The sequence below is a fragment of the Aptenodytes forsteri genome, unplaced genomic scaffold (assembly GCF_000699145.1).
Source record: "Aptenodytes forsteri isolate BGI_AS27 unplaced genomic scaffold, ASM69914v1 Scaffold265, whole genome shotgun sequence".
NCBI classification, from domain to species: Eukaryota; Metazoa; Chordata; class Aves; order Sphenisciformes; family Spheniscidae; genus Aptenodytes; species Aptenodytes forsteri.
The window spans coordinates 2223935-2239616 of NW_008796175.1; the positions used below are offsets into that span (position 1 = coordinate 2223935).

The 15682-nt window shown below is 47.5% G+C and overlaps 1 protein-coding gene across 1 annotated transcript; it reads right to left on the minus strand.

The window, feature by feature from the left end:
* Positions 1-1406: 1406 nt before the first annotated feature.
* Positions 1407-11739, minus strand: LOC103905862 (UAP56-interacting factor). The gene is made up of 8 exons (XM_019474193.1): positions 11565-11739; positions 7999-8141; positions 5843-5970; positions 4910-4994; positions 4433-4476; positions 4272-4346; positions 3485-3596; positions 1407-2730 (listed from the first exon to the last, which is right to left on the minus strand). Exons 1-8 carry the CDS (start codon positions 11737-11739, stop codon positions 2635-2637), a joined length of 858 nt encoding a protein of 285 aa, XP_019329738.1. The 3' UTR covers positions 1407-2634.
* Positions 11740-15682: the final 3943 nt, after the last annotated feature.

Genomic DNA, 15682 nt, shown 5'->3' on the forward strand with positions numbered 1-15682 from the left:
GGTTCAGTGCAGTGACCGACCGGGGCCACGTGCATGTGCTTGTGTCTCCCGTCCCCTGGGATGCTCTATGGGGACTCTCTTCTGACCCTGTACAGTTGCTCCTACATTTTTAAACCTCTCAGACACCATCAGAGGTGTTATTCTGCAGATGGCTTTGGCTGGCCTGAAATAGAGTAAAAATGTTTTCCAGGTTGCATAGCTGCCCCTTCCTGGTGGCCCCAGCCTGAGAGCAGCCATCCCCACGGGGGGCTCGGCCAACAGCTGGCTGCTGCCACCTTCCGGGTAGGGGACCGCCGGACCGCCTGTGCGGCACCGGACACCGCCGCAGAAACCATCAGAAATGGCCCAACTGGACAAACAAATCTCCCAGGCGATGGTTAAAGAAGCGTGCTGAACTGCGTCACACAAACACCCTCCCCAAAGAGCAGCCGGGCTCTGCGCAGCAGCTCACCCTATGCACGACAGCAGGGATAATTTTAGAGATAATTATCCTGTGGTTTTAGTACTGTAGCAGAAAGGGGTATTTTATGCCTGTTGGAGTGAACTGACTCTGTGCCTTCTCCCAATGTGTTTTTAGCACGATGGTTATGCTTTTTTGCTACTTATAAACTCAGTGCCCTTCTGTGCAAAGCCTGTTTTGTCTCTTGCTGCATGCAAAGTCACCCAGCCCTGTGGGGGAATCAAGCTAGAAAAAAAGCGTAGTTTTTATCATTGAGCCCTCAATTTTAATTTAAGGAGTACTTAAAAAAATATACGGTACAGATTGCTGAAAAACATCTATCTGGAGAATAGTATCAGGGCGTGCTCTGAACATCGAGGGGATGCTGCACACTCAGCTGTTCTTTCAAGACTGAACGGCTCCATCTCTTTGCAACCTGGTTTAAGAAGTGATCAGGTTTTCTTAGAAGTCTACCATCTTTTGTCAATATTTATAGCGAAGGTCAACTGAAATCAGGGATACTGCCATTTGTGACAGTGTTTCTTGTTCATCTTCCATGACATTCGGATTATTTGCATGAAGGGGTGATGTCTTCTCCTGAGTTCATTAACCTGGAAGTCAGTTTGCATTCATTTCGCTTTGGACATACTCGGAGCCAGGTCTGCTCTGATACTTTTGCCGATAACATTAAAGGCAAAAGAGATCACAGCAAAGATTTTACAAAATACCTACTGAAAACCTCCCACTGCTTTGGCTGTGCTTTGGAGCCAGTTTTGCAAGCAGCAAACTGCTTGCATGGCCAGGCCAGTGCCCCACTGCCCGCAGGTGGGCACTGTCGGGGACCACAGCCTCCCCCAAAATGCCGAGGCGGCAGCCCATGTGGCTGTGCGTACTGTGCCCCACAGTGCCACACCGAGAGGCTGAACTTGCACCAAAAGCCTGTTGAAGGAAGGGAAATAACCAGAGGTGACATTTGACAAGTTAGTCTTTTATTCAGCGCGTTGGACTTGTACATCACCGCTTCATCAACTAACAACATTTCACACATTCCTGTAAAACCAACGCCAAGTCCAGTCTCTTGTTAAAGACGCTCAGTGTAAAATGTAAAGCAGTCTATCAGATATTTACTTTAACAAGTATAGCTTAGAGCCCAGTAACAGGCTGTGTCCAGCACATTCAGTGCTGGGTTACAGCAGTGGGTGGAGAATGGATCAGTGACTCACAGGCGGTGCAGGGCTTCGTTAACAAATGTCTAGATCCAGCTCATTAACATCTCAGCCAATGTTTATCGGACTGCTGTAGAGTGTGGCCTCCCTCCTGCAGCTGCTAGTTCGATTATGCTGATGCTTTGAGCATGGGTGGAGCTGCACCTACAAAATCCCTAATGCAGAACTACTGCAGCACTGGAAAACCTGATTTGGGCTGGGGCAGCCTGTCTGTGCTCCGCACTGAGGACAGTCACTCCGGCGGCACAGCACAGCACGTCTCACCCTGTCCCCGCAACCGGGCCGGCAGCAGCAGTCAGAACAGCACGGCAAACCAAAGAGAAATGCAAGGTGCTCAGGCCTGACTATCGGGGCAGAGTGAGACATTTTCAGGATGGAGGGATCTTACACTGCAAAACTCCGGGCAGGGATGCCTGCATGCACAACAAATCGGGCAATTAGGTGGATGCTGGGGAATGCGGGCAGCTGGAGCATCCCTGCTGGTGCCACTACTGGGGCATGTCCCTCAGCCCCGCACATGCTCCGCTCTCCGCTCTGTCTCCCACGCAGGCAGGTGCAGTGCCCTCAACCCTGTCCCACCCATGGGACAATGCAGGGAAGGCTCCACGGGTATGGCTTGGAGCTGGTCCCCCCTCCCTCTCGCAGGAGTCATCCCGGGCAGCACAGGGTGTCCTGGCAGGGGGACAGGGCTGGTGCCAGCCCCACAGCTCCCTAGCAGAGTGCTCCCAGCAAATCCATCTCTGCTCATCCCTCTCTACCACCCCACTCTTGTCCCACCTGCCCTGTGCTCTGGCCCCGACTCTCGTCCTGCCTCGTCCCTGCCCTCAATCACTTATTCATTCTGCGTGTAAGGAAGGAGACGGCACATTGCCAAATTAGCTATCTCAGAGGAAATCTATTGAGTTTTATTGAGCTGCCCGTTACAGGGCCTGGACTGTTATGGGCAGTCCCTGTGACGAGCATGCGGTGTTAAGGCATGGTGACCGTCCGTCCGGCGCTCCTGGCTGCTGTAAAGCGCCTCTTATTCCTCAGACCAGAGAACCTCTCATCCAGCGTCAGGCTGGTCTGCAGAGGAAAGGGAGAGCGAGTCAGTCCCACGTCTCGTGGCAAAGCACGGCCAAACTTGTAGCAGGGTATTGATTAGAGCCCATCAGTCAGGACGGTGCTTCACAGCCAGTTAGTCAATTAAACCACTCAGCACACGGAGACAATGAGCTCGACAGACTGTGTGCGGCTGGAAAACCTCCAAGCAGCGCCCAGCCCCAAGACACCGGGCATCCTCGGCAAGAACAGGAGCAAGCAGATGGCATTTGAGCACAAGGCATCAAGTAAAACCAAACCGTCCAGACAAGAAACGCCGGCAATGAAGAAGGTGGAGCAGGATTTCTGACCTGCCCCAGGGCTCTTGGACCATACTTCAGTGTAAAACGTGGCACCAAGAAGATCACCAAAGCAAAGAGAGAGCAAAGCCCAGAAGTGCTGTGTGTCTCTGAGGAGTGGGGAGCACCAACAGTGAAACAGTCCCCCCCGGCCAGGACCACTCACAAGGAGCATCTCTCCGCTCCAAGCAAGCACAGATAGGCCAAGAGGGGCCAACACAGTGGGGAAAATTGGGCTGAGTCTGTAGTTGCTGAACAGTCTTCTCAGGTACCTTCAGTTTTGTGAGCAACCTAGCCAACACAGCTACAGGACTTTCCTCCCGGGTTATGCTAGATAAACCCAAATGGCAGCCCCAAAAACCTGAGCGTGATGTTAACAGCTTAGTGGCAGGCCTGCTGCGGGGTACAAGGCGCCGCCTGTCCCGTCGACAATCCTCTACCTGGTTGGCCATCGCGCGGAAGTTGAATCTCAGCAGCACCCCCTTGGGCTGGGGCTTGGCCGCCCGCGGCGGGGGCCTCTGGCTTCGCAGGAATGGGCGCTTGGATCCGGGCCTGGGGAAAGCACAGATCTGCAGTCACTCAGGATGCTAAGGCAGCTCGCTTCCTATCATCTGCAAACCAGCAAGGAGTAAAGGAGACACCTGTATGCCCCATATGTCCCATGGCATGTCTCACGGCAGCCTGGGTGAGTCTAAAGGGTGCCAGCAGAGCTGCCGTGCAGGCAGAGTTCCAGCACTGGGGACTGTGTCACGTCAGGGCTATCATGGGGTGCTCTCTGCGCCCAGGACATGCTAAGTGCCCTCACCCACCCTTCTTTCTGCCCCTAGCTGGGTGCCAGGGCCTGCAGCTGCACCGGCTCAGCCCAGGGGTGAAGCTGCCCCCTTCCAGCCTCTACACTCCTCTTACACAGCGAGCGTGCAGTGTCCCTTCGGGGCACGTGGTGTTTCCCCCGCAACACCCCACAGCAAGCACAACCAGCCTGCCACCTCCCACATGCTGCAGGCACTTCCATTTCTCCTTACTCTGGATAACAAATGAGCCACACGGTAATTACCGTCTCCTTTCAGATATGCCGGGAAGGGAACGAGATACCATTTGCTAACCATTTTGGGTCTGAACCATTCATTGTGCATTCGTTATAGAAGAAGCAAAGCTGCAATAATGCTAAAGGGATTTGCAATGGCTTTTGTAGGGCTCCCATCCTAACAAATCACCTCATTTACTTACGCGCCACTCTGGCCCGCCTGGGGATTAGCCACAGAAACCGTCAGAACTGCTCCGGGGCTGGGTTTCACTTGCCACCTGCCGAGACAGCGAGATGTATCCAGCTTCGATTCGAGCGTGAAAGAGCACGTCGTGTTTGTAGCGTGCCTTTGTTCACCAATTACCTTCTCATCCTTGGTGGTTTCCCTTCTCCATTAGCATCCATCTGCTGTGAAATATATTTAAAAAAAAAAAGACTTAAAGAATTAGCTCTCAGAAACAATGATTCCTTTTCCAGTATTCCATTTGGTGTATCTGAATAGCTCTTTCCTTGCATGTTGTCAAGAAATTTGCTAATCTTGGGTTTCCTGCTGGCACAGCGATCCGTATGGGGTGGCTTTACTTTGCCCTGTTTGTGCTGCTGTATAAGCTGCAAGGTTTACTTTTATCACCTGCCCAGGTTTTATTTTCCAGCTGCCAGAATATTAAGCTGCATTAAAAATTGCCTGACCTGCAAATACTTTCCTAGGAATATATTCATTGTTAAAGTCATCCATCTCTCCCAGTTACTTTTGGAAGCAAAGGTACGACTGGGCAAAGGCTGGTAAAACTGAAGTCTTGTCACCATCAGCAGGTTGCAGAAAAAATGTCTCGATACTGACCCCTCTCTGAAAGTTGGCTTTGGAGAACCGCTGCTGCATCCGCTTCTGCTGGAAGGCTGGTCCCCTGTTTATCAGGAAAGGCCTGCTGGTAAAGGAGGAGAGAGAAAAGGACACAGGTGATTATGATGCCAGGTCTCTCCTAAAGTTTAATGCTGCAATACCTAACCGAGTGTGGTATTAAAAAGCAGTATGAGAAGCAAAGGAGGCTGTGTGTTACCAAGTTCAGCCCAACAGGTTTTTCTGCCAGCAAAGGATTTCAGAGGAACTCATTTTTCTGTTCAAATGAAACAGCTTGTGTTTGTTCTGAACTCTACTCATTAAAATAAAATTAAAAATCATGGAAGAAAATCGTAGAAAAAAATCTGGTCAGAAGGGACCTCCGGAGGTCATTCAGTCCCTGCTCTACTCAGAGCAGAGAAAGACAGGATTGCAATGGAGCTTTCTTTCGATTTCGGAGAACACAAGGACCACAATGAGACAGGCACCGAGACTGTGCCCTGGCAGCCTGCCTTCGTCACAGCCCCTGGGGCGCAGCGTCTGCTCCTACAGCCTCTCACTGGGACAGGCTCCCTCTCTCTGCCTGTCCCTTATGGCTGGAATCTGTATTTCCTGCCTTTACGAAAATAAATGCTATTTCAACCTTCAAAAGTTTTCCCCAAAGTGACAGAGGAAAAGTTTAATAAAAATACAAAGGTCACATTTTCCGTGCTTTCTCAAATAAAATGATAGCGCTAATATCGGAATTATTAACTATCAGCATGAGGTTGTTTTATTTCCAGGTGCTTTCCTAACATACCCAGGGGTATTTTTCTCACATTGCATGAGCACACGGCTGTAGTCACTCCCAGCTGGCACAGACCAAGAGCAGAGCCCCAGGAGCTCCACAGGGAATCGCTGAAAACCAAAAAAGCCCAGAGCTACGAAAGATTTTACCTTCTCCCTGGGGCGTGGGTGCTGGCAGCAGCTGCTCTGAATCTCTTGGGGCCTGGGGGTGGCCGTCGCCGTCCCTCCGGCTGCCCGCTGCTGCTGTTTTTGGCGAAAGCATCGTTGTTCTTGTTGCCCTGAAACAGCAGCGAGAGCTCAGCAGTTGCCACCCGCGCCGCAATGTTGGTGAACGAAGAGGGAGCGAGCACGAGTAACAGCACACGACCGTCCTTCCCTCCACCAACTGCTGCTGCCTGAAAAGCCGGTGCATTTATTTGGCATTTTCTTTGGCTCTGTCTAGGGGGAAATCCAGCCTGCTCCCAAGTGCAGGTGGTGATTGCTGACACTGCAGCAGTTCCCTCGCTGCTCTCAGATGCGTTCAGTGCCACTTGCAATTGCTTCAAAGGGGGCTCAGCCCCGCGCTGTGTGTGCTCTGCATTCCCCGTATTCTCATTCCTAACTGTTTTGCCTTTGCAACTTCTGCAGTCTTGCAACAGAACAACCCTGCTCTGCAAGTGCTTTTTTTTTTCCTCCTTTGATATTTTCTTGATGGGAAACTGATTCCTCGCTAAATCTATTAAAACCTGGTTTTAATGGTCGCTTCCATGGTTTTTTGTATCTACGGCAGCAATATTTCTACTGAGCAGTGTTGTTGTAGTCTCAACATTTGGACTTAGTGTTCACTGTTGTCAACGATCAGTATGTGTGCCTCAGTTCCTGGGCATGAAACTGCAAGTACCACGAAGAATGTTTCATTCTAATGGTGCAGAAATAAAAAAAAAAATTAGTCCATGGAGAGCAAATCTCGCACAAGCTAAGCATTACAGCTTTGCTCAGGTTTCTTTTCGGTCATTGACTCTTTCTTGTTTGGACATGTACGTTCTCCAGTCCAAGCCATGAAGCATGAAGCACATCAGAAGACCCCTCAGCAGTGCAGGTCCTCCTGCAGTTACTTATACAAACTGCCACAGACTCTATCCCATTTATTTCTGTGGGACAACCACCATCACTGTTACTACCCACTAACTGAGATGTGTTTCCACATTCTTCCCACTTGGTTTACTTCTGCAAAATGGAAGCTACCACAGAATTATGCCTCCTAGCAACTGCTTATTACTTTCTGTTAATACCCAGCCACACTCAATACCTGAGTCATCACAGTCTTTATTTTCAGGAATAACCACATCCATGCACATGCATGCTCAGTTTAGGGCTCTCTTATTTATACCCCCAGGACACAGTCATTAAGTGTGCCATCATGTTGGCCACTTTGGTGGTTTTTTAAAAGCTTACTGAGCATACGTGACCTCCTAATTGAGTGGATTTCCATCAGTGTGGAAAAAAACAACCATCTCTCACAGAGGACTATCTACCCGCTTGATTTCCACCTTCTACACCAAGCCAGTTTAATATTAGTGATACTCAGAAGAAAGCTGTAAGAATTACTTTAATGGTGAACACGTACCTCCCTTCCCATCTCTTTAGCCTTAAAAATAACTCAAAACCCAAATGAAAATATTTCAATCTTTTTTTTAAAGTGTTTTTGAGCAGATACAAGACCTAAACATTTGAACTTGAAAAAGGGAAAGCCATGAATTAAAAAAATGCATTTTACACTGAAGCACGTGGGCAATCTGACCCATGGCTGTCACAGTACTGGGAATCAGTGTCTCTTGGGAGGATACCCCCTTGTTAGTGAAAAGCATGTCTCTGAACCAAAGCCACCTGAAGTCAACAACAGTCTGTCCTTTGACTTCACTGGACCTTGGAAAATGTTCTGGGTGGAGGACAAATAATGGTGAATCTTAACATGCCTCCTCTAAATTATAATAGTAAGATGAGATGACATGGAATTTGTTTTTATGGAAATATTTTTAAATCTTTTAAGAACACATTTTTAAAAAATCTTTTTTGTAAAACCCATGGGAACTGATTCAGTAAAATTATGCCAAGTCATAAGCTTATAAAACCAACTGGAAAATTGCTATTTTATATGCATATGTGTCTGTACTCACCTATGCATACAAATGCTGTGCACAGGCATATAAAAGATGGTGCCTGTAAATTTTTTATGCAGATTGTTCTTTGGGGTGATCCAGGATCATAAAACCCAGCAAATTTCTACATGACATTTAGGAACAGCTGTACCTTCCTTGCCCCCCTACCTCTTGAGCCGATGCCTGGCGATTTAAAGGGCTCACTCCATTTAATGCAGCAGCTGCTCTTCTCCTGGGACCGGGTACAGTATTTCTGAATTGTCTCCGATTGTATTGTTGTTGTCCAAACCCTCTTCTAAAACGGTTAGGTCCTATGAAAATAAACTCTTATTTTAGCATCCTTCAAAACTCAATTTATGATTACAGTTTTGCAAATAGATTACAAGGTTAACTTAGTATGATATAGGAATATCTATATAAATAGTGATGCAAGAATCACATTAATTTATTCCAGAAAAGTAAATTAATTTTGCAGAGTATTAAATAATTTATCTTTCCAATGTCTCACTAACATTCTTATTATATGTAGGACTGACAAATACATTATTTGATTTGAAAGAATATAGAAGAGAAAAGCCTTCCACAATTCTGATTCCTAATAAAGGCAGGAACACTTCCATCAGGAAACCTGTCAATCTGTTGTCAGAGCTCACATTGCTATGAATTAACTGTGAAATGGAAAAAGCCTTTTGATACAGATACGCAAATGACTGGAGCATCCGGAAGCCAACCCCACAGCAGACTGGAATAGCTCTGAATGCCCACATTATAGCACTTGATAAGTGAAGACTGGACCATAAATTTTTTTTTTTTTTTTTTTTTTTTTGCTTGACATATCCTTACTTACTGCATATATTGAAGGGGGCACCTTCTGCCTTCTGCTGACATAACTACACAGTACATGCACACCAACAGCCCATCGTACATCGTACGATATTGAAGGGGGCACCTTCTGCTGCTGTTTTACATAACTACACAGTACATGCACACCAACAGCCCATCGTACATTTAACGTTTTCCCCTAAGCCTGTTTATGATTTTGAAGTATGCTGAAGTGTCGAGCGAGAGGAAAGCACTCCATCAGACGGAGGCACAGTGCATTAAAGCCTAATTACTCCACATTATAAACTTCTGTAGTCACAACGAAATAGACATTTTCCGAGTCGCTATGCCAGTGAAATGTGCACACATACTCAGAGGGGTGTATGAATCAGGCATAAAGCAATGCATGGCAGAGGGCAGCAAGAGTGCGCTTAAACCCCTGTACCGTATAGCAGAACCTCACTGATACAGACCGCAGAGCAGTTAGACGCACGTATTGATCCTATACCATCGATTCCTACATCACAGCAATTTATAATGACTTGGAGCAATTAGAAATGAAGTGTTCTGAGGCAGCGGTGACACTGCTGTCAGGGGCCATCACCGCAGTGATTAATGAAGGCTCCAGCCCCAGGGTGTAACACCGGTCAGCACCAGCGTGGGCTGGTTACACTGGAATACAAGCGAAGATGATTTGAGCTGCTCTGACTCTAAAACAAAAGAGCACCAGGGCATGCCCGTGGGAAGCACCTCCTGAACAGTACGTTGGGGTGATTCTCTCCCTACAGCCAGAGGTGCTGGTTGGGAACACTCACAAAAATGCAATGCTGTTCACAAGCTCTGTGGGGCCAGTAGTTATTTTCTTTGCAAACGATGCCCTCTCACTGCAGAAGCGCAGGTGTGTAAACGTTCCTCTCCCAACAAACACTCAAATTTTGGCAATCTGTGTCTTTTTGACCAGATGTGGTCTCACTGTGTTTAATGGCCCTTTTTTACCTCCTGATTCTGTCCCCACAGTTTGTTTTTCCCTTTCTTGTTCCCTTGAACAACCACCCTGGGCTTGCCCCTCTCTTTTGCCTGTTTGCCAGACCACTCTCCTGCAGGCCACCAAACCTTGCAACACAGCTCTCCTGCACCCTGGAGAGGGCATCTCCTCTGCAGCAAGACAGACTGAGCTCAGCTGCCTTTCCTGGGTATTTCATTGGTGCAATGGGAGGGACTGATGCAAAAGGCAGTCCTGACTAGAAAATCATGCCCCTGTCAGTCAGTTCATATTAGAGAGCCTCTGCTCAGCGGTGCACTCAGGCACGCCTCAGCCAGTGTAAATAACTAACGACGGAGCCATCAGCCTCCAAGGGGTACCCCGTGTACACCAGCTGGGGACCAAGGCCTTGGTCTGTCATGTGTATCCTGAAGTGTGACACATGGAAGGCTCCATCTCTGCAAAAAGTCTGGCAGATATTTATTAATGAAAGAACATTTGAATAAAACCCCACAGCATCAGCAGCTGGGGAAGACACCCGCCTTGTGTGAGTGCATGCTCAGAGCCTGGTGCTGAGCACACCTGGGTTGGCCAAGAGGCACCTCTGCCCAGCAAGTCCAGTTTGGGGAGAAGCTCCAATGTCTGACAGAATCTTTTTCCATGGAGACTTGAAATTCAAATTTCTTGTCATTAAAAATCATCTTTCCCCCACTGGGGAGATGGTTTAAGCCATATTGCAGGAGGGATAACAGCACTTCGCTTGCACGAATTCTCTTGCTGGTTTAATCAGCGTAATACCCTTCTCCATGCTCTGTCATTACAGTGCTGGGCTGTTCTGATCGTCATTTTGATAACGGTTATCACATCTCAGCCCACAAGGGACTGCATTTCAGCAGGGACCAAAGTGAAATGAGCCCCCGAAGAATTATGGGCTAAATTCCCAGTCGTGCTGAGCTTCCCAAAATTGCTACTGACATCAGCTCCACACAGCATGGCGAGTCCCTGCACTTGGCAGGGCTGAATTCAGACTCAGTTAAAACCTATGAAATACTAAGACTAGCAGAAATAATTCTATAAATGAACAGAAAAGTTCTCCTTTCTAAGGAACAGCTAAAAAAAATATTTTGTTTGATTTATTTGACTCTGTATGCAGTAGTCGCTTGAGTGTGGAAGAATATCAAAGCCTGCCTTTTTGACAGAAAAATCAATTTCCAAAGGGCAATTACCATCATTCTGTTTTGAACCGGAACGATTCTCGGTAAGGCAATATGTGGCGGAGACCAGGAACATGAGAGTGGCAGGCAGATCGGAGACAAGCAGGATTGCTCCCAGCGATCCCACTGTCCTAATGTGCCATTGGCACTTCAAGGGAAGACTGCAAAGACATTGCTGCAAAATGTCACTAAAATCTTCAATGAAGTGATTTAGCAATAATTAAAAAAAAAAAGCAAAATTTTGATAAAGATGGCATTTCATGCAGCAGATCACTTTGGTTTTGTAGATAAAAGCTAGTGGAACCAAACATAGTTTAGTGTGTGATCACACGGTATTATAAAAAACTCATCATAAAAATAGCACGGTTGGCAAAAGTGACAAATTAGCTCCAATAACTGAGCTATCAAAGACAGTTACTGAAGGGGTAATTTAAGTGTGTTCTGGGAAAAAGGGGATTAGGAAGAGGCATAATTAAAATATGCAAAGCCAAAAGGGAATAGAGAATAGATATTAAGTCGCTCTGAATTAGTAATTCATGAGAGGGTGGAAGGGAGAGAAATGGATGAATTTATGCTCTGAAAGGGCCCTGATATTCCATTGTTGCAGAGAGAAAAGCTATTCAGAGCCCGAGTACTTTTTATACGCACGCAGGAATTAGACAGAAGGATTTAAGAGCTGTATTTTGTTATACAAATGTCCCAAGGTGCTCACCTACCTTGCAAATTCCTCTGCATCCAGGTGCGGAAACGGGGCCGCCCGTACCCATACGCCGAATTCCTGTTCTTGATCTGCTGCCTTCGCCCGTCCCCCGCAGCACTGGCATCTGTTTGCTCTTTCCTGTGGCGTTTTATGATGTCATCTAGATCGAAATGGCAAAGGGGGAAACCCATAAAACCTGCAGTCTCTACCAACAGCGATTCTCACTTTTGGTGCTTGCAGTGTCTGCAGTAAAAATGGAGCTTGCGGTTCTGTGAGCTATGCTGGCCGGACAATAAAGCTTAGCTCAGAAAGTATAGGATCAATTTACTCGGCTCCTGCGGGCTGGAGATTAGAGTGCAGCAAATTATTTAAAAATGTGCTACCATCTGGCACGTATCCACCACGTGCAGGACAGAGATTTCAGAGCAATGTCCCACTGAGGGATCCAATCCTGCAGATTTCCCACAAGCATAAGGGAATATGTTTTTGCAGGGGCACCGGGAGCTCAGTGCTGGGCAGAGAACATTTTTGAAAAGGTCTGACTTGGGAGGCTGCGGGAGAGGTGGTCAAAGGGGGGAGAATGGGCAGAAGCACCCATGGGTGCACGCACGCTGTGATGGCTGCTCCAAGGGCTCCCCCTGCCATGTGTGGGACGCAGGCACTGCCCCGTGCAAAGGATGTGTCCCTGATATATAAACCACACAAACGCTGTTCAAGTGTCATGCAAACACAAGTGGGATGAATGTGCCCCTAGCCCCTAAATTCGTAAAGGGAAGAACTGAACCTTGGTGCAGCAAAGGCTGCGACGCAAGGGCTGCGGGCAAGGAATCTCATTTGTACAGGGCGACTGTCAAGAAAGGGGACATCATGGTCCCGCAAACACTCATGGTTCACCAGGTGGCTGTAGGATGGTTTCCTTTCAATTCCCATCTCCTGGAGTCAGCTACCTGCATGTCTTACCTCAGTGCTTTAAAAAAACAAAGCAAGTTTCTAGCCCTCAGTGGTATGAGATGAAGCTTGAAGCCATAAACCTCTATGGCTCAAAAACCAGTGAGCAAATAGATGTAACATGCACAATGAGTATCAGCAGTACTTTGTATTTTAAGTTCCACAATCTTCAGGACCTGACTCTTGATTTTCTGACTATCTGGGGTAGATGCTCCTGCTTAATTACTCAATATAGCTAACGTAGAAACAGCTGGATAAGGATGTATCAACCACAGAGCAAGAACCTCTTAGCTTCTGCCATTGTCTGGTGAAGCAGAGAGGGAGAATATCCCAAATACAAGAGGACTGCGCAGGAGATGCCTGCTCTCCCCTGAAAAACTTGGGTTCTCCCATATAGACCTGTCTGCACCACACCAAGGGAACCAACTCTCAGGCTTCACGTTGAACACATCAATTCGATTTCCATGCTTGCCCCACTGCCAGCAGCAGTAAGATATTTTGGGAACCCTGCACAACTCTCTGCAGACAGGAAGGAGGGCAACCAGCCAGCTCCTGCACTGCTGCAATACGAGCACTGGGACCAGGCACAGCTGCCTCTCACCTCTGAGTCCCCATCGCCGCCCCACCACAAAAGGGGTATAAAACAGCCTGAATGCAGCAAAACGGACCCAGGATGTCCTGCCAATGTCCCAGGACTCCCCTCACACAAACTTCTCATTAGGCAGCTCTGAAGCTGTACTCTACTGAGCTCTTCCATGAACTATGAGATGTTTCTCGCTTTCTTTGCAAGACACCATCCAAATACAGTTCCCAAGGCGCAGAGCCTGTATGAAACAACAAATTATTTTCCCTGTGATTTAGACACTTTTGGTTTAAAACTGTATTAGTAGCACTGAGAAGACGACACAAAATTTCTCCCAAGGACATTTTGCCACTGTGCTTCACCAGTTTGGACCCAGCCAAGCATCCCGGGTGCTTCCCTAGGCACTGCTGCTGTAACCAGCTGCACATCCCCTGAGCTGCACTGAATTGCTGTGTTTTATGACAGAGAGAGCACATGGGACACAAAGGAAGGTGATGATCCACCTGCAGTATCCAGAGTATACCTGACAGGGTTTTGAAAGCTCATGCCCATCCCAAACAAGTGTTTTTAACTCTTTAAAAGACAGCACTGGCAGTTGAGGTATCTGGATCATGCACAAACTACTTTTAGATGCAGAGCTCTATCAAGAAACAGCTCAAAGCCCCTCAGTTCTCAGTGAGTTGGTCTGAAATCAAGGGGATCTTCTTAATTCAAGCTGTTTGGATGAAGAGGAAAGACAAAGGCAAAGGGACATCTCCTCATTAATTCATATTTTCCAACAATTTCTTCTTTTAACCTCAAACCTTCCAGAAAATATTTAGCAAGTAACAAAGCCACATCTGTTAAGCTCCAAGCAGAATGTTTTAACTTTACTTTAACAAATTAGCGAGGAAAGAAGTGTCCAAATCAGGCCTTTTCTGAGGCAGTGGCTACTCCAGCTCCTTAATGAATCACTGGAGTGGAAGCATAGAAGTGCCATTAGCTTTCAATGGGTGATTACCACAAACAGCACACCATACATCCAGCGCTTGTCACGTGTCATTTTCTATCAAGAAACTCCTGTGTCCAAATTAATACAAAGCCCAGAGAAAACAAACGAGAGCAGATGTACGAATACTCCTGTGTCAATTAATACAAAGCCCAGAGAAAACAAACGAGAGCAGATGTACGAATAGGCTGCGTGACTCTGTTTGTGATTTCTCTATCAAGTCTGCCAGGAAGGCTGCGTGACTGCTTTTGTGATTTCTCTATCAAGTCTGCCAGGAAGAGAGCACGCTGGGAGAGGCTGGGCGATGTTCTTGGTATGAATGCACTAATGTTCTCAGCTAAGTGTGCCTTTGGGACATGTGCTATTTGGGGCACAGACTGCTTTGAAGCATATCGACAGCATCCCTGCTTGCTCTGCAGGGAGGTGGATGCAGGCATCCAAGGGTAGGCTATCTACAGTGCAAGGAAGAGCTCGCTGGGAACGGAGAGGAGATGAATGCTTAGGTGCCCTGTCTGCCACCTTTCAGTGTCTTTTTTTGTTTGGATATGAGTTGTTATCCTGTCTTTTGCGCCCATAAATATGATGGGGTTAACAGAGCAATGTAATGGAGTACTATGTAAGGCTGGAAGGGATCTTGAGAGGTCATTTAAGGTACCCCTATGCCCCCAAGACAGAATTAGATCTATCAGGGCGGCTTTAGAGTAACTCCTGGAGTTTCTTGTGACTGCTAACTCAAGTAAGGCCCAATGTATCTGAAAGCACAGAAACGAGCACCTGATGGTAAAAGTATCAGTTCTTCACCAGGGCTCTTGTTTTCCAGTTCTCTCTTCTGCCCTGAGTAAGGTGTATTCTGGATTGAACATGGAGGTGGACCACAGGAGGTCTGACTGAGGGAAGCACTAAGGGAGAGCAAAGGCAAAGGGAGTATCGCACGCCAGCAAACAGAAAAAGGGTGTGCAACACCATGGGAAAAAACTAAATGAAAAATTAGGGACCCACTATTGCTGTAAATCCTCACAGCACCATTAAAATAAGGGTGCATCGGGATCAGTTTGAGTTTGCAGTGGAAAATGTTCTGCTATTCCTGACAAGTGGCTCATTGCTGGGAAGAAATGACACAAGGTTTCACTTAGGAAGCTGACCCAATAATAAAAGGTGCTGGTGGACTTTCCTTCCACAGCAGAGATGTCAACATGATAATCCACCAAGATCTATCGTCCAAGCATCGGAATCCAGGCCTTTGGAGTTAATAAAAGGGCAGTTGTTTATGCACAGTTCACATATCCAGTGCCAGAGGAATGGCGAGCATCACGAGCAAGCTGCTATAAATAGCCTGCACACCCGAGGATATGTCTCATATCTTTATTTCAATAGAGGGCTCATTTACGTAAACCTCTCCCAACCCGCGGCGCTTGACGCTCTCCCCTTTGAAGTTACCGGGTGCTGCCAGCAAAGCACAGAGATGGGTTTGAAGCCGTGATTTCCCCCCCGGGAATCTCCCCCCCCCTCCCCCCCGGCTATTTCGTCGCCTTTTCCTGCCCGGTCCCCTTCCACCGCAACCGGGTGCAGGCGTACGGGGGGGCACCAGCACGGCGGGGCCACACCACGCTCCTCT